This window comes from Lactuca sativa, chromosome 7 (genome assembly GCF_002870075.4).
Source record: "Lactuca sativa cultivar Salinas chromosome 7, Lsat_Salinas_v11, whole genome shotgun sequence".
Classification (NCBI taxonomy): Eukaryota; Viridiplantae; Streptophyta; class Magnoliopsida; order Asterales; family Asteraceae; genus Lactuca; species Lactuca sativa.
Window position 1 is genome coordinate 29723751 of NC_056629.2, and position 23353 is coordinate 29747103.

At 39.3% G+C, this 23353-nt stretch overlaps 1 protein-coding gene and 1 pseudogene across 1 annotated transcript; one reads left to right on the forward strand and one right to left on the reverse strand.

The window, feature by feature from the left end:
• The first annotated feature begins 1473 nt into the window (after positions 1-1473).
• LOC111884647 (uncharacterized) lies at positions 1474-18921 on the forward strand. Its single transcript, XM_052765642.1, has 4 exons — positions 1474-1637; positions 18032-18416; positions 18485-18661; positions 18748-18921. Exons 1-4 carry the CDS (start codon positions 1474-1476, stop codon positions 18919-18921), a joined length of 900 nt encoding a protein of 299 aa, XP_052621602.1.
• Positions 18922-21479: 2558 nt separating this feature from the next.
• LOC111884646 (40S ribosomal protein S3a-like) lies at positions 21480-23113 on the reverse strand (annotated as a pseudogene).
• Between the last annotated feature and the right edge of the window lie 240 nt (positions 23114-23353).

Genomic DNA, 23353 nt, shown 5'->3' on the forward strand with positions numbered 1-23353 from the left:
ATTGTTTATAGTGAACTAAGTATATCGAACAACATAAGATATACAAAGTATAAATGCATAAGGGACTAAAACCCTCTGACAAAACGTTTTTACACCTAAGGCCTCGTTTCATTTAATTTAGATTATTTGGGTCGTAAAAAAAATACAAATACATGCTTACAACGATATATCTTCATGGTTAGAACTATACAAGAAGTATTGAGACGAGTTGGACACTACAATTAGCTCTCGATATATGTAATCGAATTTGGGACGAATATAGCCTGATCAACTATATTTATCCGAGATTAGACTAACGTATGTCGAGGAAGGGTCGTAGTGAGCAACAAGTCAAAACTTACAAAAAATAAACATCAGTATCAAGCATATAAATTTAAATACTATAGGAGTATTTGGTACATGCAATAGTTTAATCGACATGTTTAGTTTTACATGTTTCATAATTTATTCAATTCCTATAACCCTGTTCACGTATAGACTCAATGGCTGGATTTCATCACCCCAGCGACCCCTACTATCCCAACTAAGGTAACGGGGGATGGATCGAAGAAGATCTCGAAGAGGATGAAGAACCCGTCGAGTTGGAAGGGGGGATGACTCTGGGACGGACTCAGAACCAGAAGTAGTCGACCCTCCAGTCGCTCAACCTCCCGCTATTAGGAGGAACTTCCAGGGACCGACACCCGTTTGGGGAAGTCACCTCCACCATTGGAGCGATCAACAAGGGATACGTCCTCCCTACGGCATGTGTTGAGACTTATACGATGTTCGCGGCGGAGGTTCAACCGATCGAGCACTTCCAGTCATGGTGAGCAAGCTAGCCAACCAGTCCTATCAATTTGGGGTTCAAGCTAGCCAGATTCGTGAGGTCAACGTGGAAGTACAGGTTCACACTTCCGACATCCGTAGGCTGGACAGAGCACAGGATAATACCCAACTCCAAACCGACGCATACCAGCACAAATGATTGCATCCATCTCCGAGACGAGGGAACAACAAGCCGCCTTCGATAGGCGTCTTATGGAAGCAAAGCAATCGGATGCGGAGTCAAGCTCCAAGCGCAACCTACGTTGCAAGTAGTGCTTGCCGAATCCCAAAATTTTGATATAGAATAGGACCATCGACTAAGAGTCTTACCCTCTTTAACTTCCTGTAATCGGAGACCTTTAGAAAGGTCATAATTTTCTAACTTCGGATGTAACACAACCATATGTTTAATATATATAGGACATATCTCTTTTGTGTGTTAATTCTATGCATTTCATTCGAGTTCATGAGTTCATTTATTGTTATTCAAACTCCATTGGTAAATCAAACTCAAAACCCTATGTTGGTCAAACCAAATTCTCGAACTATTAAAGATAGTTAACTCATTATCATTCAACTCTCAACCATTAAAACTTATAGTCTTTTATTTTATTTATTGGCAATGCGATGCCTCCTCATCCAAACCTAAGACCCAGGCCGGGAACGATGCCTCCACCACCACCGCCTCCATCAATGGAAAATGCCGCATTGATAGCTGCTGTAACGGCTGCAGTAACAGCTGCAATGGCCCAAATGAGTAACAATGGTTCTGGTGGGGGAGTGAATAGTTCTACGAATGGCCAACGACCAGGTCGTTCAGGGGATTGTACGTACAAGGATTTCATGAATAGCAAACCCATTACTTTTAATGGGACTGGAGGGATAATGGCTCTATCACAGTGGATAGAGAAAACTGAAGCAGTTTTCGAGATTTGTTCTTGTCCGGAAGGGAATAAAGTGAAGTTCGCTGCCTGTACTTTCTCTGAGAGAGCTCTGACATGGTGGAATGGCCATGTCAAGTCACTAACGCTAGTAGTGGCTAACTCTATGGGCAGGGAGAACCTAAAACAAATCTTACTGCAGGAGTACTGTCCTCGAGGCGAATTGCAAAAGCTTGAACAGGAACTTTGGGGCCTTACCATGGTAGGCTCAGATATCACGACCTATACCAACAGGTTCAGTGATTTGGCAATCCTTTGCCCAGGAATAGTTGCTCTAGAGAGCAAGAAGATCGAAAGGTACATCTGGGGACTGTCACCCCAGATTCGAGGAAGTGTTCTACCGTCCAAACCAATCACCTTTGATAGCGCCAAATAGTTGGCACAAGCTCTCGTAGACCATGGGGTCTGCCAAAACTTCGCAACTACCACACCGGAACAACCCAGAGGAAGCAACAACAACAACGACAATACCAACAACAACAACAAGAAGAGGTTCTGGAACAAAAGGAAGAGTCAACCTTCACAGGAACCTTCTAAGAAACAACAGATCTTGGCAGTCCATGTCGCTACTACCCCCACTGCTGCTCAAACTACCACTACACCAGCAAAGCCATATGCTGGGAACCTACCAAAGTACAGCAAATGCAATTTCCATCACAAGGGAAATTGTCGGGAGATGCACTGCAACAACTGCAACAAGAAGGGGCTCACTGCCCGTTTCTGTAGAGCACCAGCACAACCAATCACCCAAGTCCAAGGAGCCAGTGTAGGCCATGCATGTTATGGATGCGGTGAGGCTGGACACTATAAGAGGGACTGCCCTAAGGCAAGGAATGTTGGCAGCATAGGAAGAGTGCTAGCAATAGGGTAGAACGAAGCGATAGCTGATCCCATGGTGGTTACGGGTACGTTTCTCCTCAATAGCGTTTATGCATGCATACTCTTTGATTATGGTGCAGAGAGGAGTTTTGTGAGTCATAAATTCAAGCATATACTAAAACAGAACCCTAAAACACTCAATAAGATACTCACAGTAGAAATGGCAAACGGTAGAACAGAAAGCACGAATGATATGTACATAGGCTGCACACTAACTCTAAACAAACGTTCATTTCAAATTGATCTAATGCCGATCACTATAAAGAGCTTTGATGTCATCATTGATATGGATTGGTTAAGCCTACACCATGCCGATATACTTTGTCACGAAAGGGTCATTCGCCTGAATCTGCCAAACGGCGAAACTCTTGTCATTTATGGTGATAAACCCGGTACCAACTTACAAATCATCTCTTGCGTCAAAGCCCATAAATACCTACGTAAGGAGTGCTATGCCATCTTAGCCCATGTGGTAGATAAGGAAAAAGACACGAAGAGCATCAAAGACATTCCAGATGTCTGCGATTTTCCCGATATCTTCCTTGAAGATCTTCCCGGAGTTCCACCGGAACGTCAAGTCGAGTTCAGAATCGACTTAATTCCCGGAGCTACACCAATAGCTAAGTCGCCGTACCGTCTAGCACCGGCAGAGATTCAGGAGTTATCCAGCCAACTAAACGAACTACTCAACAAAGGATTCATCAGGCCAAGCTTCTCACCCTGTGGAGCACCAGTCTTATTCGTAAAGAAGAAGGATGGATCTTTCTGTATGTGCATCGACTACCGAGAACTTAACAAGCTCACTATCAAGAACCGATACCCACTAACACGCATCGACGACCTATTCGACCAACTCCAGGGAGCGAGTTATTTCTCAAAGATCGACTTAAGATCCGGGTACCACCAACTACGAGTCTTGGAAGGAGATGTTCCCAAAATAGCTTTTCGAACTCGTTACGGTCACTACAAGTTTGTAGTGATGCCCTTTGGATTAACAAACGCACCGGCGGTGTTCATGGACTTAATGAACAGAGTGTGTCGTTCATTCTTGGACAAATTTGTGATCTTGTTCATAGACGATATACTCATTTATTCAGAGAATAAAGAGGATCATAGTCAACACCTCCGACATGTCTTGGAAACGCTAAGAAAAAAGAAGCTATACGCAAAATTCTCCAAGTGCGAATTTTGGATTCGGAAGGTAGATTTCCTAGGTCACGTGGTTAGCAAAGACGGAATACATGTGGACCCTTCCAAAATCAAAGCAATCGAGAACTGGTCAGCTCCAAGAACCCCAACGGAAATTCGACAATTCTTGGGCCTTGCTGGCTACTACCGAAGGTTCATACAGAACTTCTCGAAGATTGAGAAACCACTTACCACCCTGACCCAAAAGGGTGTTACTTTCAATTGGGAAGAAAGACAAGACGTTGCATTCCAAACACTGAAGCAAGCACTGTGCAACGCACGTATATTGTCCTTGCCAGAAGGAACAGAAGACTTCGTGGTCTACTGTGATGCATCTAATCAAGGTCTTGGATGCGAACTAATGCAACGAGGTAAGGTCATCGCTTACGCCTCAAGACAAATCTAGACGCACAAAGTTAACTACACTACCCACGATCTTGAACTAGGAGCAGTTGTTTTCGCGCTAAAAATCTGGAGACACTATCTTTATGGCACGAAATGCATGATCTTCACCGATCACAAGAGCCTTCAGCACATCCTTAACCAAAAAGAACTCAACATGAGGCAGAGACGATGGGTTGAACTACTGAATGACTACGAATGCAAGATTCGCTATCACCCAGGAAAAGCGAATGGCTGATGCCCTTAGTCGGAAAGAATACTCAGGTCGCCGAGTGAAATCCTTAACCATGACGATCCATTCATATCTGTTCACACAAATCAAGGAAGCTCAGGGAGAGGCCTTGAAAACAGAGAACGTGGCAGGTGAAGCCCTAAGAGGAATGGACAAAAATCTTGAAGTCAAGAGTGACGGAGTTCATTACTTCATGGATCGGATCTGGACACCGAAGTTTGGTGGATTCAGAGACGTGGTCATGAACGAGGCTCATAAGACTCGATACTCCGTGCATCCAGGTTCGGACAAGATGTATTTGGACCTCAAGAAATTGTATTGGTGGCCGAATATGAAAGCAGAGATCGCTACCTATGTGAGCAAGTGTCTGACTTGCGCTAAGGTCAAGGTAGAGTACCAGAAGCCATCGGGATTGCTGCAACAACCCGAAATACCCGAGTGGAAGTGGGAACGGATAACAATGGACTTCATAACCAAATTACCCAAGACAGGAGGTGGGTTAGACACCATCTGGGTAATTGTCGATAGGTTAACAAATTCCGCACACTTCCAACCCATAAAGGAAACCGATAAGATGGAGAAGCTAACTCGAACTTACATCCGAGAGATCGTACGACTGCATGGTGTACCAATATCCATTATCTCCAACAGAGATAGTAGGTTCACCTAGCGGTTCTGGCAATCGTTACAAAAATCTCTGGGAATAAGGCTCGTCATGAGTACTACTTACCATCCACAAACTGACGGTCAAAGTGAGAGGACCATACAAACCTTGGAAGATATGCTAAGAGCTTGTGTAATCGATTTTGGTAAAGCGTGTGATATCCATTTACCACTAGTCGAATTTTCATACAACAATAGCTATCACTCCAGCATTAAAGTTGCTCCATTTGAAGCCCTCTACGGACGGAAGTGCAGATCACCACTATGCTGGACTGAAGTAGGTGACACACAACTAGCCAAGGGACAAGTACCCGACAGCTCTCTCACTGGCCTGGAAATCGTAAGAGAGACAACCGAGAAGATTGTACAAATTCGGGAACGACTAAAAGCTTCAAGAGACAGACAAAAGAGTTATGCAGATAAAAGACGAAAGCCCTTGGAATTTCAGGTTGGGGACCAAGTGTTATTAAAGGTCTCGCCCTGGAAAGGACTAATACGTTTTGGAAAACGTGGGAAACTAAACCCAAGGTATATCGGACCATTCGAGATCCTTGCAAGGATCTGCCCAATAGCCTACAAACTTCGTCTACCACAGGAACTCAATAACGTACACCCTACCTTTCATGTGTCAAACTTGAAGAAATGTTTGTCTGATGAGACCCTCGTCGTTCCTCTAGACGGGATCGAAATTAACGAGAGTCTCCACTTTATAGAAGAACCAATTGAAATCATGGATAGGGAAATTAAAAGAACAAAGCAAAGTCGCATACCCATCGTGAAGGTCCGCTGGAATGCAAAGCGAGGACCTGAATACACCTGAGAACGCGAAGATCAGATGAAACACAAGTACCCACATCTTTTTCCCTAATCCACAAGTGTTTTGTTTACATTAAATTTCAGGACGAAATTCCCTCTAACGGGGGGATGATGTGACAACCTGATATTTCGATTCTATGTAATGACTTAAAAAGCCAAGTATTGTAACCACTTGTGAAAATAATGAAATTAACTTTGAAATTAAAAATGTACAAAAGTCTCTATTTGGTTACCTACTATGTAAGATATCATTAACCCATAATCGTACATAAAAAGAACGTCCAAATCTGACTTCGTATGAGGAAGTTATGATTTTTCCAAGTTCGGCATAGCGATAGACAGCTAAAAACTCGAAACCGAGATCGAGCGACTTTTGGCCGGAATGACCTAACTGAGAATCGAAGGTCTCGACAATGGTTGTTTAACAGTAAAAAGTCTGGCAAAAACAGACATCGGATAAAGAAGTTATGGATTTCTAACGAACTTTTCTTACCTCGACCTTTTAATAAATAAATAATAAAAATAATTTCAAAATTTGCCGACAGAGTCTAAACGAAAGTCGTAGAGCGTAGTCTCACCTACGCGTGGACATAAAGAACGTCAAAAACGGAGTTCGTATGAAGAAGATATGAATTTTTGAAGTTTACTAAATAATAAAAATATATATTTAAATCAAATTTCGGTATTATCCGAAGGAGGAGTCACCAGGCCAATCCGAGTTACACCCAGCGTACTCAAGGACTAGGCCTCGGATCGTCCACGTCGCCCCCTATGCGAGGCTATGCCCCGTCCCATCCGAGATCCGAGGCAGTCGAGGATGCAGTCACGCATGACGCACGCGTACGCCCAGCGTACCGAGGCGGTTCCCATCCCCTTTAAAAGGGATGCGAGGGTTCCGGGGAAAATGCTCATTTCCTCTCATCTTTCTTGTGTTTTTGCCTCGTTTTTCGTGCACGTGATATCCCGAAGCCCCGGTTTCCATACTCAAGCCCCAAAGGTCGTTTGTGCTCCCGAGATTTTCGAGAATCCCGAGAAAATCTGCTTTCTCGAGTCAAAGTTCTGCTCGGATTTCATCTCGCCTTCTTCGATCTTTCAAGTTAGTTCATACCCCTATAAACTACGCTTTTAAATGTTTGATAAATGCCTTTTATACAATATTAGGTGGGGGGATGCAAGTAAAACATGCGGTTATTATCGTGTATAACTTAACGATTCACTGTATAAACTTTTTATCTAAGTAATCATATGTGATTCTTAAACTACTACATGAGCATTCTCGTATGAAATATATATTTTCAATAACACCTTGTCTCGTGGAAATAAAACGTGTTTATATATATATATATATATATATTCAAATCAAATGCTCCATTTTTACATTAGGTATATGTGATCAGTCAAGCCACTTTACGTGTTATACTTTACCTAATGAGTAAGCATTACACTAGGGTTTACTATACGAACGAAACACATTTTGAAAAACTATAATAGGTATAGTTTACGAGGAAATCATGAAAATTTACATACTAAGAACACTACATCAAAGAGATATTCTCATATACAAGAACAAATGGACATTTTCATACGTAACTATGTTTTATACTAAATTTTGTGAGACATTTCACGTACTTTCGAGTATGCATTTTAAGTCCTGTATTATATACCATAATCCCTTGTAGGGAGAGCGTGATACTTGTGTATAGATCTATACGGGATTGACAATCCCGCACCTAAGTTGTTAGCTACAACTAGGCCGGCAGGCTGGGGTGACAAACGTCATAACTTTCCAATGCTTAAAGAACGTTGATATAGGCATCCTGGTCAAATAGTATGGTTATAAGACTCACAAGGAGTATTAAAAACACATTGATTTACAGGGTTTTTCAAATGCCTTAACGATTTACACATAAAACTACTATTTTAGGCATGAATAGCACTATTGCAATTACAGTTTTGGAACAATCAGACTACCATCTACTATAGTAGAAAATATAGGATTTTCTTGGAACATTTAACAAGAACAAACCATTTTCATTCTTTTTCATATAAACATTGTCACTAAATACTTATGAACTCACCAGCTTAAATGCTGACCTACTCTTTCAAAACCACTTGTATTTCTCAGGGATTCAGCAATACAGGTAAAACTACAGCTTTTGAAGAATGGACGCTATGGCGTTAGTTTAATTTCATTTTAAACATCATATTGTAATTTTCTTTTGAAACAAGTACCTTTAAACAATGTAAACTTTTCAATTATATATGTGATGGTTGTATTGCTTTCTTTACTATGTATTCAATTGTTACGATACTACATGAAGTCATCCGCCCTCGAACGATTCCGCCGTTCTGGTTTGGGGGTGTGACAGATAATAACTACTCTCTCTCTCTCTCTTTCTCTCTCTCTCTCGGTAGATTCCTCAATGCTCATCCAGGTATCTCTCCTATATTACTCAAAACTCTCTCTATAAGATTCCTGTTATGTTTCTTCCTACTCAGTACACACAGAGCAAATAGCAGATAAGATCAATCAATAGCATACCCTAGGCTAAGGCATCATGAATCAGACAACTCTAGCCCTAATTTATGAAGTACCTAGCCTATCCTCTAGCATGCGGCTCTAACATCTCATAAGTATCTCATAATATAAACAAGTAATGGTATTTTGTGGAAATCACCATTCGGGCTCTAGCTGATTATACATATTGCTCCGTCTCATTTTCGTTTTAAAACTCTTACCCGTTTTAGAAAAATCATTTCTTTTTAGAATAAAAATTCTCAAATCCTCAATTTGATTCTAGACATACCCAAGAGTATATCCAAATCCCTCAAACCAAGGCTCTGATACCAACTTGTAACACCGTAAATTTTCAAACAAAAATTTCATTTTTAAACCACAGAAAACTCAATGTAACATTTCTCAAAAACCATCAATGTATAAATCGTCAAAACACAAATCAACCAAACAACTGATAATATTCCAGAATCCTCAAACATAATCTCGAACAGGTGTGTATAATCTAGTCGGCGCCTTCCCGCGATCCTGAGAAGTACCTGAAACACATAACACACAACACGGTAAGCACAAAGCTTAGTGAGTTCCCCAAAATACCACATACAAATAATAAGCCTCTCATGGCTATAGCTCGACATGGACCCTCCGGTCATGCGTCTCGGTGTGGACCCTCCGGTCTCACGGCTCGGTGTGGACCCTCCGGTCATGTTTCTCAGTGAAGACCCTCCGGTCTCATAGCTCGGGTTGGACCCTCCAGTCCGGTATCTCAGTGAAGACCCTCCGCTCTCACAACTTGGTTGGACCCTCCGATCCTAACTCAGTAATGCACAAAATAATATATCATATATCACAAAGACAAAATGCATAATATCACATAACTCAATATAAGCACATAGGACCCTCCGGTCGATAACTCAAATAAGACCCTCCAGTCACACACTATTGCCACTCAGGTAAGTATAGTGAGCAGACTCACCTCGTAAGTAAAGCAAGTATGTCTCGTATTCGAACCAACGGTCTAGCCTCCACCTAACATATATCGTAATTAACTCTATTTAATAAACGACCCCAAAGAGGTTAGGCTAAACCCACTATTAATTCTCAGAAGGATAAAAGACCATTTTACCCTTCCATGGCCTCTAAAGTCCACCGTTTAACGAAACCCTAAAAGTCAACAGCAAGCGCGTACACTAGGCATACAGCCCTTTACGCTGGGCGCACTACTTCGCCATGCATGCATCGGGAATCTTCGATGCTACACTATGCGCATCTAGGAGTAGGCTCAGCGTACGTCCCAGACTTACGTTTCCCTCTCTCCTAGTCTTAATCCGTTAAGACTATAACTATAATCTCAGATCTGGACTCACTAGGGGCTGATACTCCATAAAGTTTGTGACTTTAAGCCTTTGCATGGCTAAGAAAGTCTAAAACCCATAAACTCTCACTCCTTACTCACAAAAGTTCGCATATATCATGCATGGGGAGATCTTGACGTCCAAGATCCCATTTTTCTAAGTTCACTCCACTAGAGACACTTAAAGGGACATGTATTAGGCTCCGGAGTTCAACAAACTCATAAAGCTTCAAGCTTTCGGACGTAAACCCTAAAATTAACCACAATATGCACAAATCAAAACAATGAGAAAGCTTTGAGCTTGATGCCTCCAAATGATGCACCAACCAAAGGGAAACTCATATCTAAAGCCTGAACTCCAACTCTACTCTCTTCAAAGCTCCTTCTTCACTCAAAGAATCCCACAAAGAACACGCAAAAGCTTCAAATGTCCACTCAAGCTAAGAAAACGAAAATTAGGGTTTTGAGGGAGTTGAAGACTGGAAATGGTGGCCAGAAATGAGGCCATCACGTTCCTTAAATAGGGGCACATCACACAATTAGGGTTTTCACTCTGAGCCTAGTACGCCCAGCGTACCAGAGGGTACCCCCGACTTACTAGGTGGTTTCCACGTCCAAATCATGCATATGAGTACGCTGAGCGTACACATGCGTACGCCCTGCGTACTCAGCTACGACCTTTTCTCAAATAAAGGTCCAAACTTGACAACTACAATAAAGTAAGGGCTATTGAGATATATCTGGTCTCGGGATGTTACAAATGCACTTCCATATCTTGGACTATTTGACCAAAAATGGCACTCGCCAGTGTATTATGGGATTTAGGGGGGGTGGTGTCCTTAGTAGGAAAACCTCTAAGGTCAATGTCTGGAAGCTTGTTACGAAGAGAAGCTAAGGCACATGCATAATCATAATCCATACTATATATGTCGCTATCCCGTAAGATGTGCTCTTGCAATACCCAAGATTGGCCATTTGAGGCAACAAAGGCATATGAGGTGGCCTTTATTGCCGAGAATAAACCCAACCCACCAAAACTAATGGGTAGGGAAGTAATTCGCAACTGTATGTCGCCATAGAAAGGGCCACCACAAACCACAATGTCCTCAATTTCCCCGCACAACCCATTGTCAAAGAACAATGCCGCCTCCTCCATGTGAACAGGTTGGCATGTCCTCAACCCAAATAGAAGTTTAGCAATACCCATACAATACTGAAGTAGAAGGAGCTCATTCTGCGATTCAGAAAACTGTGGAAGAAGGTGCATCAAATTCACCGTGTTTTCAACTCTCTTTATGGTTAAGTTGCTAATGAAACTAGCATCTCTACTAGTAGCTCCCCCGAGAAGTTTCACCCCCAACGACGACCTCCCAATGCCAACCCAGAATAGCCCCTCACGCAGGTTCCTACCATCACACAAGGGCCAAAAGAGCTTGGTTTTCTAGATATTCAATCGAAGGCCCAACTTTGGGCCAATAACCTTAATGATGTCTAATGTTTGGCCACCACCTTAGAATCTCTGATAAGTGTGCCATCATCAAGGTACCATGCATATAGAAGAAGATTGAAATTGTCTCTAATATTATGCAAGAGAGGGTGCAACACAAGGGCAAAGAGAACTGGTTCCAAGGGGGCTCCTTGTTGAACTCCAATAGTAAACGAAATATGCGTGTCTCCTAGATACAACCTTGCTGCTTAACCATATAAGAATTCTACCCACAAGGATATAGAAGGGCACCTCAATCTGACCTCATGAAGTAATGTGGATCTATCAACAAGGTTAAAGGAAATGGAGAAGTCCATGGGAAACATGGAAATAGACCTATCATTGCGATGCTCACTCAACACCCTGTTGGCGCTATGTTATACGACTTCAGCGCCACCTGACACCCGACCCCGAATTCAAAATCATTGAGATACTTGGCCATTTCTTTACCTACACCTTTCATAGCCAGATTGGAAACCAAACAACTCTATATAGTGCCTACTGTAATAGGTCGGATTCCCTTGTCAGGTTTTAAAAGCGGTGTAAGAGGAGCAGAGGCAATAAATTCTTCCAAACTTGAAGGTCATCTTCCCCTTAGCCATAGATTAACCACACATGTAATAGAACGTAGGAGGTCTTTGGCTATAGTTGAACCTTCTCCACAAAGAGCATCTAAAATGTGTTGAGCTCTCAGTCCATCTCTCCTACACAAGGTTTGTTTTAGTGAATGTTTTAATGCCTCAAGGACATTGTCCATATCCACTACAAGGGAAGGTACTGAACATATGGTACTCGAAATAGATGGTGGTGGCTTGTGTGAATGCTTATCCTCCAAAGCCTTAGTGGTATCATCCTCGTATGGAGAAAGCCCCAAGGAACACAATTCTTTCACTGCTGTTGTGAAATGCCAATCTGCAACCTTACGGAGACATTTTCTGACATTTTTGTCGCCCCGTGTTCTCTCCTCCTGAATGTATTCTTCTTTTTTGCCTTATTGCTCCAGCCTTGCATTGTCAACCAAGTTTTAACAAGCTTGGCTATACTGTCTTCAGTACCCCAAGTAGCTAATGCACTTAGGATATTACAATGATGCAAGGACTTCCTGTTCCCAGACCTACTTTCTTGCCTATTCTTGGGCCTGAACACCCGGAGAGTACACCTAGGAAGAATTAACAATATAAACCATGGTTTAACGAATCCAAGATGAGCAGCCACCTTGGAAAGGGTTGATTTCAAAGCCTGAGAGAAAGCCATATGATAATTATGAGGGATGCTTTTGACTATGGTGATAGGTAACTTAAACACACGATCAAGGAGCTGAGCATCCAACACCAACCCTTCATTGAGGTCGGCCTCCAGTTCATTGGGTGGCAACTTTTAAATACCAACAATATGGCTGCTCATGTCATCAACCTCGCCATTAAATTTAACAAGACCATCTGAGTGGTGACACGAGCAGCTTACGACATGTAGACTCATACAGTCCCCATATATCCATTGACCGAACTCCCTCAATGTTATTGCCACTAACATAAACAATCCATGGTCTAAAGAAATAGCCTCTCACAACACAACTCTACGCTCATCCATAGGGAGGTGAAATCTCTTGATATGAGAAATCATATGAGAAATCCCCTTACCGCCTACTTCGCCGTTCAGGCAGTAATGAAACTCCTGAAAAGGACACAGCTAAGTTTCGCTTGCATATGTATGAGAAGACGCCATAAACACACAAAAAAATATTATTAAAGCCTCAAGGGGAGGCTCGAAATGAGAAGTAGAAATCCAAAGTAAAATGTGTGACATCCCCAATTTTCACGGCCAGAAAAGACCGATTTTGTTTATGCTTTATAAAAATCAGAGTACTTCATTTCATAAAAAGGTTGTGGAATTTGTTCCCAGAAAAACACGATAAATACGTTATCAAAACATTTTCAAAGAAACGTATTTTATTCATTTTAAAATGTTTGGGATGTCATCGTCAATATAGAAACATAAGCATAAACGGAACTTACATTTATTTACACTAAAGTGATCTACATCTCTTTAATCCCTCAGTGTAATGTGACTTCGTATCAACACCTGTGATATAAATAAACTGAGTGGGTCAGGTTGGGAAACCTGGTGAGTACATAGGGTTGTCAACCCACAGTATTATAATTATTATGTTTAAACAATCAAACAATCAACCCAATTACCCATCCCCATTATCTTCTTTATTCTTAAGGATTTAACCTAAGAGTCATCTATCCTGCCTTCGTTCATTCTGAAGTCCTTTGCTTTCAGGGTTATAGGTCTGGCACTAAGTCCATAGCTGCCAATGCTCATTCGTAAAGCACTAATTCCATAGCCGCTAAAGTTCATTCATCGGGTACTAAATCCATAGCTACCAACGTTTATCTATCAGGTACTAAGTCCATAGCTACCAACATTTATTCAATAGACACTAAGTCCATAGCTGCCAATGATCACTCATATCATTTTTTATCTCTCATCATTCATCTACCCATGTTATACCCAACATATATATAGATATAAAATACGTATACAGTTTAAATCATTTAAAACTTGTATAAAATCGTTCATCCAGCATAGATAGCAAGTATACAGATAATATGCACACATAGCACGTAGTTTATATAAAATACTTCATATTTATGTGTAAGATGAAAGAGACCATGCACTCACCTGAAAGGTGGTGAGTCGGCACTCGGACAGCACTTCGTTACTCTTAAAACAATTATCCCTTGACGAAACCTAGTATCATTCCCACTAGAGTTTAGTCTAACGCTTGACGAGACTAATTTAATAGTCTAGCTATTATTACTATTATATAAGTGTTAAATAACACTCAATATAACTCATAATAATAGCCCAAATAATTATTTTAAGGTCCTAATAATGTTACTATAATTAAATAAAATCTATATTAAATATAGTATAGGCGTAGCTCACTTACAGCGGGTTTTTATTAAAAACCGGGCTTCGCTGGAGCAGCGTTTCCGAGCCGAAAGCTTTTCTTCTCGGAGCCGTCGGGCGCTCCGGGGCTTTCTTCTCGTGATAAGGAGGTTCCCTAGACTTGGGAGGGGTTTAGGGAGGTTAGAGAGAAGTTAGAGAGAGAAAGAAAGGTTTGAAGGTGTGAGGAAATTATGAAGAGTTCATCTCTTATTTATAGGAATTGTATAGTAAATTAGTCTCCAAGCTTCGTCCGTAACTTTTGCATACGAGCTCCGTTTTTGTCCGTCTTTTTACCGTTGAGTTCCTATTAATGAGATCTTCAACTTTCATTTAGACCTCGTTGGCTAATTCTCATTCTATCTCGGATTTACAAAACTGTATCGAATTCGCCGCGCTCGAAAAGTAAAGACTAAGCGTCGTCCATAACTTTCGCATACGAACTCCATTTTTGTCTGTCTTTTTACCGTTGAGTTCCTATTAATGAGATCTGCAACTCTCATTTAGACCTCGTTGGCTAATTCTCATTCTATCTCGGATTTACAAAACTGTATTGAATTCGTCGCGCTCGAAAAGTAAGGACTAAGCTTCGTCCATAACTTTCGCATACGAGCTCTATTATCGACGTTCTTTATATCCACGTGTTGGTATTTACGAGTACTACAACTTTCATTTAGATCCCATCAGCTAATTCTCACTCTATCCCAGATTTACAAAACTGTATCGAATTCGCAACGCTCGAAGAGTAGGGACTAAGCTTCGTCCATATCTTTCTCATACGAGCTCCGTTTTCGATTGTCTTTTTATCGTTTAACTCCTATTAACGATATCTTCATTTATCGTTTAGATTATTTTGGCTAAAAATCGACCGATCTAAAATTCAGATTTCGGGTTGTGCACTGCTATGCTAAATCTTAGAAAAATTACAGCTTCCTCATACGAAGTCAGATTTGGATGTTCTTTTTATGCACACTATCGGTTTAACATATACTACAACTTTCGTTTAGATATCTAAGGCTAAATCTCGCTCTATCGTAAATTCACTATTTACGCCTCCCGGTATCGTGTCGGTTCCGTCGCGAAACTTCGACGGGTCATAACTTTTTTGTTATAACTCGGATTTCGACGCTCTTTATATGTACGGAAACCTTGTAACATATACTAAAACTTGGTTGAGATTATTTATTCTTAATAATCTTTTGTCGAAAAGTCGTTTTCGACCCCTATTGCCTATAAATTGACTAGCCCGGATCTACGGGCGTTACAAAATGTGACACTCCAACAAAAGGTTGGAGTGCATGGTGAAAAATAACATCAGGAAGAGACTCTACATCTTCTTGAGTCCTAAATTGGCTACAACACTTGAAAAACCCATTTAGACATTTTATCGAACGTCTGGCGGGCAGAAAAAGAAGTGTTTGAATTGGACCATTTAAGCTACAGAATTTAACCCATGTAAGATATTCAAGGTTGATGATTAAGAAGGCAGCCATTCCAAGTTTAAGAGTAGTCGATATTGATTTTTTTACTCAAAGATATAATCTGAGAAGCAAAATCATGTCCAGAAAGAAGAACAAAAATTCTGACTTTTTATTCAAAACAAGTATTGTTCAAAATATATAATCGATAACCACAAATGGCCATATTTTCTGTATTTTATTTCAGGTTTGAATAAATTTTTGGAAAAAATATAGTTTTCTTTTTGAGAATATTGGTTTCCAATTTTTAAAAGTTTTTGAAATTATTTTGTAAATAGGGTCTACAACACCTCCTTTAGTTTAAAATTAAAAAATTTGTTGTTATCACCTTAATATAAGCTTAAGATGGACAAAAATATATAGTAGGATTATCTTAAACCATGCAGGTACAATATGAAATTATTTGTGAAATCATACCGTATACATCATCAAATTCGGACGACATGGACCACCATTAATATTGTGGGGAATATTAAGTTTCAAAAAATAGTCTTTATAAAATGACTCCTATAAATTATAATGGGGGATAATAATTGAAAAAATAAGGTAAAACAAAAACTTTCAAATCTGTTTATATTTAATCAATGATTTTTTTTAATGTTAGACTTAAATATAATTATTTGAAAATGTTCATATTTTCTCTTTATGACCTTCTACAATCGGTCATAAGGATAAAATGTAAACAATTTTAATTTATTAATGAATAAAACATCACGAAAAATAGACCAATGACTAAATAACAACAAAAATTAAAGTTTATTACCCTTTCAAATCATTATCCTATTTTTTATTGTCGCGAAATGGTTGCATAAAAATATTATAAAATTTGAGGTATATATATATATATATATATATATATATATATATATATATATATATATATATATATATATATATATATATATATATATATATATATATATATATATATATATATATATATAAAAGAGGAGAATGAAAAAGTTGATGTGGTACTGATATAACAGTATTTTGAGTAAGTTGGAGGGAAAGACTCCTCCACATGCTAACCATTTCAAGTTCATCAAAATATCAACCTTAATCTCATGTAAATAAAAACCAACAAATCCACTACTAGAAAAATGACTTTTAATGACGTGCTTTTTACGACACGCACTGATTAATGATACGCAAAAGGACGTGCCCTTAAAATAGTGTCATCTCTCCAAAAAAAATTAAAGGATTTACGTCACGCATTATTGCGTGCCCTTAATTTAGTGTCTCAAGAAAAAAAATTAAAAACACGGAGGGCGCTTTATCTTAAACACGCGTCGTCTGTACCTGTCGCTTTATAATTTTAATGAAACGCGCTTTTAGTAGACAAGGGGGGAAACAGAATCACCAAAATTTTGAAAACCTGCCTCGTTTTTTCTTTCTTCTATCTATCTTTCATCCTTGCAATCCACTCTCCCCTCTCTGACACTCTCTCCTCTAGTTCTCCTTTCATTCTCTACCTCCCGTCTCTCTATAAACCCTAAGCCATCACCACCTCCCTTCTCTCTAGCACGTGCTAGGGTTTTATTTTCTTCCAAGCTTCCGCTTCTCTCGTTTTCTCTCAACCCAATACATGCGAGGGTTATGAAATAAAGAAAAACCCTGATGCTCCACAAAGACTCCTTTCTGAAAAATATCATGTAAAGTCGTAGAGACGGAGTCTGAAATCATCAAGAGGAGAACAAGAAGATAAAGCGAAGGTGAATCATAATTGATCTGCGAGGTCTCCTCATTAATGGAGTTGACCAAATCTAAAACCTCGTGTTCAAAAAAATTAGAAAAGTTGAAGACCCCGCCATTGCAGGGACCATTATCTAGGGCTTTTTCAAGGAGTGCTCTCTGTAATGTTCGCTCCCTCACCTCACCTCCTATCGGCGACCTCAAGTCATCTCTTTCCACCGGCGACCTCGGCTCATCTATTTCCACCAGCGACCTCGGGCTCACCTCACGTCACCGGAGACTACAACGACTGCTCAAATTTGCAAACCCTAAGTACGATTAAGGTATGTTTTTGTTTACATGACCGACCTTATCTTTATCTCGATACTTCTCAACAACAGTCGTCGAGTTGCTCAGCCGATCGATGTTCTCCACATCTCCAAATTCTTGCCTTCCCATGGTCCGTCAGTTAGATCTAATTCGCCAAAGGTATGTTTTAGGACCTAAAGACATGTGCTTTAGGACCTAGAGACGTGTGCTCTGCGTTGTGGCCTGTTAATCACAGAGAATCAACTAATCAGAGGAGACAAAAGGGTCTCCTTTGTTATCAGCTTACCCTTGACTATCTGTGTGTTGTTTTCCAGGTTCGTATCACAACCCTTAATCATGTTTTTTCAATCATTTCCATCGATTCTTCATTTGGATCCTGGTTCAAGATCAGTACCCGACCCTCCAAAAAATGATACCAATAACGACACCGGGTTCACTTTCCCTGGACCAAATCCCCAAATCGGGTCTGAAAATGGCGATGCGACAAAATCAAGTGAGTTTGGTGATCAAAAAACGAGCTCAAGGGCACCTCTTGTTGAAAGAATGGCAGCTAGAGCTGGTCATAATGCTCTTAGGTTGAATACAGAGATTATAAAATCTTCTGATAATTCACAAACTCAACAATCTCCATATTTATTTTCACCTGGTGTTAGCCCAACTTCTTTTCTGGAATCACCTGTTTTCCTTTCCAACTCATTGGTAAGCTCACTAGATAAACTAGGGGTATATTAGTAATTTACTATACTAAATGATCCTTTCTGTTGTAGGTTCAACCATCTCCAACTACTGGAAAGTTCCAATTTGTTCCAAATGGTAATGGTAGAAGCTCCATGATGTTCTTGGATTCCTCTAATAGGGTTAAAGAAAATTTCTTTGAGGACACTAATAACACTTCTTTTGCCTTTAAGCCTTTCCCAGATTCAGCTCCTGTATCTCGTGATCATGTAAGCAGAGTAAACATACCTTTAAAAGTTATTTTCTCAGAATATTTTTTTTAAACATTAATGATTGTTTCTTTTGGATCATTTAGGTGAATCCACCTTTCATGTCTACACAATCTTTTCAACATAATGAAACTCTAGTTCAATCTGAAAGACAATTCCCTCCACAAAAGATTGAACCAACACAAAATGAAACATCTGCACTCCATATTCGCTCAGGCTTTCTTAATGGCAATTCTGAAAGATCTCAAGAACATCATTAAGATGATGCAGATCAAAGAATAAATGGAGATATTGGTAATAATTCCAACATCATATACTTATCTTTTTTCTTTTTTAAAAATTTAATCTTACTTTATTATTATTATTTATTCCATTCGATGAAAGGCTGCTTTTGGTATGCAGTTCTGTCATAGTTGCTTCAGCTGCTCCTTTTGACAAACAACAAGAAGTTGATGTTAGTGATGAAGATTCTACAATTTGACACAACTGCAGGTGAGCTTCCTTTACTTATTAAGGTTAAATTTTGTGATTTTCGTCCAATCTTTTTTATTTTTAATTTTGTATTTGTATTTTTCCACCCACACACACCAGGACTCGCTCGTTTTTCTCAAAGATAATTTGGGGGTAACATTATGCCCGCCAACTATTTGATTGAATGTTTGCTTCTTTTGGCAGTGAAACAAGTCACATTTATATAAGTACTCTTGGTCCATTTTTTTCAAGGGGGTTGTTACCAGCAACTCAAGACATGAATTATGTTCTCAAGGTAGGAATGCATAGTAATTTGGCAATATAGATCCTTTATTTTGCCTCCTTTGTGAGTATATTTAAAAAAAATTATAAACATACTTACATGATTAAATTTAACCTCGCCTTATTAATTGTTTTTAATGCAGTGGATGATCTGAAGGTGAATGCTGAATACACAGGATACAGATTAGGTTCTAGTGTTGTTGTGTGGTTTTGGGAGGTTGTGAAAGCACTTAACAAGGAAGACAGGGCGAGATTGCTTCAATTTGTCACTGGTACATCAAAGGTATATTTGAGGATATAATACCTGAATTAATTATTAATGCGTTTATACATATAATACAATCTAACGATAACATTGATGATTGATTAGGTTCCATTGGAAGGTTTTAAAGCACTACAAGGTTATATCGGTTCCATTGAGATTCCAAATTCGCTATTGATTTTCACATAAGTATATCAAGCAATTCCAAATTCAGCTGCTTCCAATTTGGGGGTTATTACCCCAATTCCTTTTGATTTCTCTTCGATTAAACGATTTCTTGCCGACTGCAAAGCCTCCACAAACCCTACCACGACTCCATCTTTATCTACTTTTTCTCAACGGAGACCTGATTTTACTCCATCGTCGTCTACTTTTCCCTCTGTCGCCATCCTTCTCTCCCCACCTGACTCATTTTGTCGGAATATATATCGGTTTGTCTCATACTGGCCTTTCCCTCATTAAATGATTCTCAGTTGGTCCCTTCACGGTTTGTACGGATACCAATAAGAAGAAACCTGAAAACAACGGGGTTGAATTGATTAATGTTTTCAAGGTTGAATTGATTAATACATGAAGTATTTTCTTGGTCTCTATCTTGACTTAATTGAGAAAGTTGGACTTTTTACGAATTTGCCCTTGTGTAACTTTTGTATGTAGCATTGAAGACAGTTCACACAAGAGTAATTGACACCTCTCTTGTATTCAAATATTGGAGTGGCTCCAATTTCAGGTGACCATCTTTGAATGATTTGTGTAAGGAAAGTTTCAAATATCTAGTTGTGATATTTTGTTCCACCCAAAAACCCATAAATACCCTCGTCACTTTCATCGTTGAAAATTGCCTTAAAAGACTTATTCAGTCTTATCTATTTTGAGCATTTCCTTAGTTTATAAAAATATTAGATTGTTTCTTCATTATATGAAGAAACTTGCAAAAAGACATAAATACCCTCTTGTCTATTTTGCAGTTCCTCTGTCATGGAAATAGGAAGCGATCCGGTGTACTCAATTGAACGCCTTCGCGAAGAGAATGATGCGGTTATTTTAGCAATGGGGGCAACAAAGCCACGAGACCTCCCTGTTCCTGGACGTGAGCTCTCAGGTGTGCATTTTGCAATGGAATTTCTACATGCGAATACTAAAAGCTTATTGGATAGCAATCTTGAAGACGGAAACTATATGAGAGGAACCAAACGTAGCGCATTGTACTCTCATTTATTTTCTAACTATAACAATATACTTCCATTTTCTTAATAATAATGTACAATCGGATCCCCTTAGTCATTTGAACGATTATTTGTATGGCATTAAATTTATGCAATGGATTCTATTTTTTGTATATGGTATTTATTTTCTATTATGAAACATTAAATACAAATTTAATTTGAAAATAAGTAAATCTATAAATAATATTTTTTTAAAACATTTAAAATTATGATACGCAAAAATGTGTGTCATCTTCATTTATGACATGACCTTTCTTGACAGGGGCTTTCTTGATACGCAATGTGTGTCATTAACACGTGCGTCGTAAGGTTACGACATGCGAATGCGTGTCGTCTTCCTTTATGACAGGGCCTTTCTTGATACGCATTGCGTGTCGTAAAAGCGCGTCGTAAATGAGCGTCGTAAATGCGCGTCGTCTCTCTTTATGACAGGGCCTTCCTTGACACGCATTTGCGTGTCGTCTGAGCCTTTTACGACACACAATGAGCGTCGTAAAAGGCTGTTTTTCTAGTAGTGATCCTAACCATTTCAAGCTCAACAAATTATCAATTATAAAAGAAGCTAACAAACTCACATTCAAGCACCAATAACTTTAGTTGCTTCAACAATAGGCTCATCAGCCCACCTCTCCACCTTACTAACATCCTCAGAGTAATCCCTATGAACCTACATATCAAAACACAAGTCAATACAAAATATAAAATTCCAAAAATACCCTCATTTTATGAAGTAAAAACAATAACTGACTTCCATCAACTTGCCAAGATCAAACTTTGGCGCCTTCAAAATCTTAACTCTACGGATGAAAACATTCTGCAAAGGGTAAATGCTGGAAGTTGCCTTCTCAATTTCGTTTCCAATTGATTCAGGAATGAACTTCAGAACCAACTCCTTAAGATTATAAAACTGAGCTTGAGTGATCATGATCCCCCTTATCTTCCTTCGAATCAAACAATATCAAATAAAATATTAAAATCAATAATCAAGAACTTTAATCTTGATGAAATACTTCAATCTTATATGTGAAACTATAAACATACCTGACGAATTTGGCTAGATTATGTATAACGGGTTCTCTTGACCTGGTTTACCCTCTTATTGATGAACCAAATGCATAACATTCTTAATGTGTAGCTATTAGTTGTCTTCACATTAACATGTGCTTCAATCAAAGACTGCCATTTCCTGACCAGAGACCTCAGTTTATCTGTGGTAAAGTCCATTCCCTTTTGAAAATGCAAAGTTAATGTTGGAATAGAGATTATTATACAAAAGAAGAAAAGGGTTATGGTGAATATTGTAAACATACATAGAAATTGGACAAGACATTCTTCCCTTAGTCATCTTGTAACGTCCCAAATTTTTAAGACCAAAAATTTCAGTTTTATAATGACAAAACCATCATTCAAAACATTTTCATAAAACTATGAGGAAATTAGAGTATATCATTAATCATCCAAATACATTAGAGTCAAATAAAATGTGGAACAATATGGTGTGTATGATACGATCATCCTGAGCCCTTCCCATTCGATCTGGAAGTACCTGGAACATAAACTAAAAATCGTAAGCACGTAGCTTAGTGAGTTCCCCAAGATACCTTATACCATACATATCAAACATACACTAGGCCTTGCCCAACACCTATCGTGCCTTGCACAACACCTATAGGACCCTGGCCGACGTCGAACCCTGCTCAGAACAGATATGTCAATAATATGAGATGGGCCCTGCCTGGCATCAGGCCCCGTTGTAACATCCCAACGATGAGGTATTCCTAAGTTTAACACTAGTATGAGGAAATATTTCATTTGACCCTTGGAATGAGTTTTGTTTGCAAAATGGCCCATAGTGGCATTATTGTAATTTTTGGGTGAAACACATGTACGATGGGCGTACCAGCATGGTACGCGGGGCGTAAGGTCTCTTAATGGAAACAAATCCATTTTGAGTACGTTGGGCGTACTCTGTCTAGACGAAAACCCTAATCTTAAGGGTTTGGACCCTATTTATTGATCCTTAAGTCTCATTTCTTCATCCCATTCCCAGCCTCCATCATTGGAGATGTTACCTTGCAAACCCTAGCCCCATTAATTGAGTTTTGAGACATTTGAGTTTGTTTTTGTGTGTTTGAAAGGAGGTAGAAGGTGGTGGTGAACCTTAGAAGCTAGAAGCAAGCTTGGATCTGGAAGTTTTGCATCATTCTCCATCTCCTGAAGGTAAAAAGTCCAACCTTGATGATTAAGTTACTAGATCTAGCTTGCATGATGATAATATGAGCTTTTTGTCCCCAAATATGTCCTTCTTTGCATGACATGTTATAGAATGTTTGAGTTGTCCTTTTGGACGTGCTTCCATGTCTCGAGTCATAAAAATATGATCTTGGCCCATGAGATTCCTTCATTCAATCCATTAAGAGCTTTAGTAGTTAAGATAAGTAAGGGTTTTGT

Coding starts and splice junctions, on each gene's coding strand:
- LOC111884647 (XM_052765642.1), top strand. CDS start 1,474: ATGCCTCCACCACCACCGCCTCCATCAATGGAAAATGCCGCATTGATA. Junction 18,417..18,484: donor TTTTCCTTTCCAACTCATTG/GTAAGCTCACTA, acceptor TTTCTGTTGTAG/GTTCAACCATCTCCAACTAC. Junction 18,662..18,747: donor CTCCTGTATCTCGTGATCAT/GTAAGCAGAGTA, acceptor TGGATCATTTAG/GTGAATCCACCTTTCATGTC.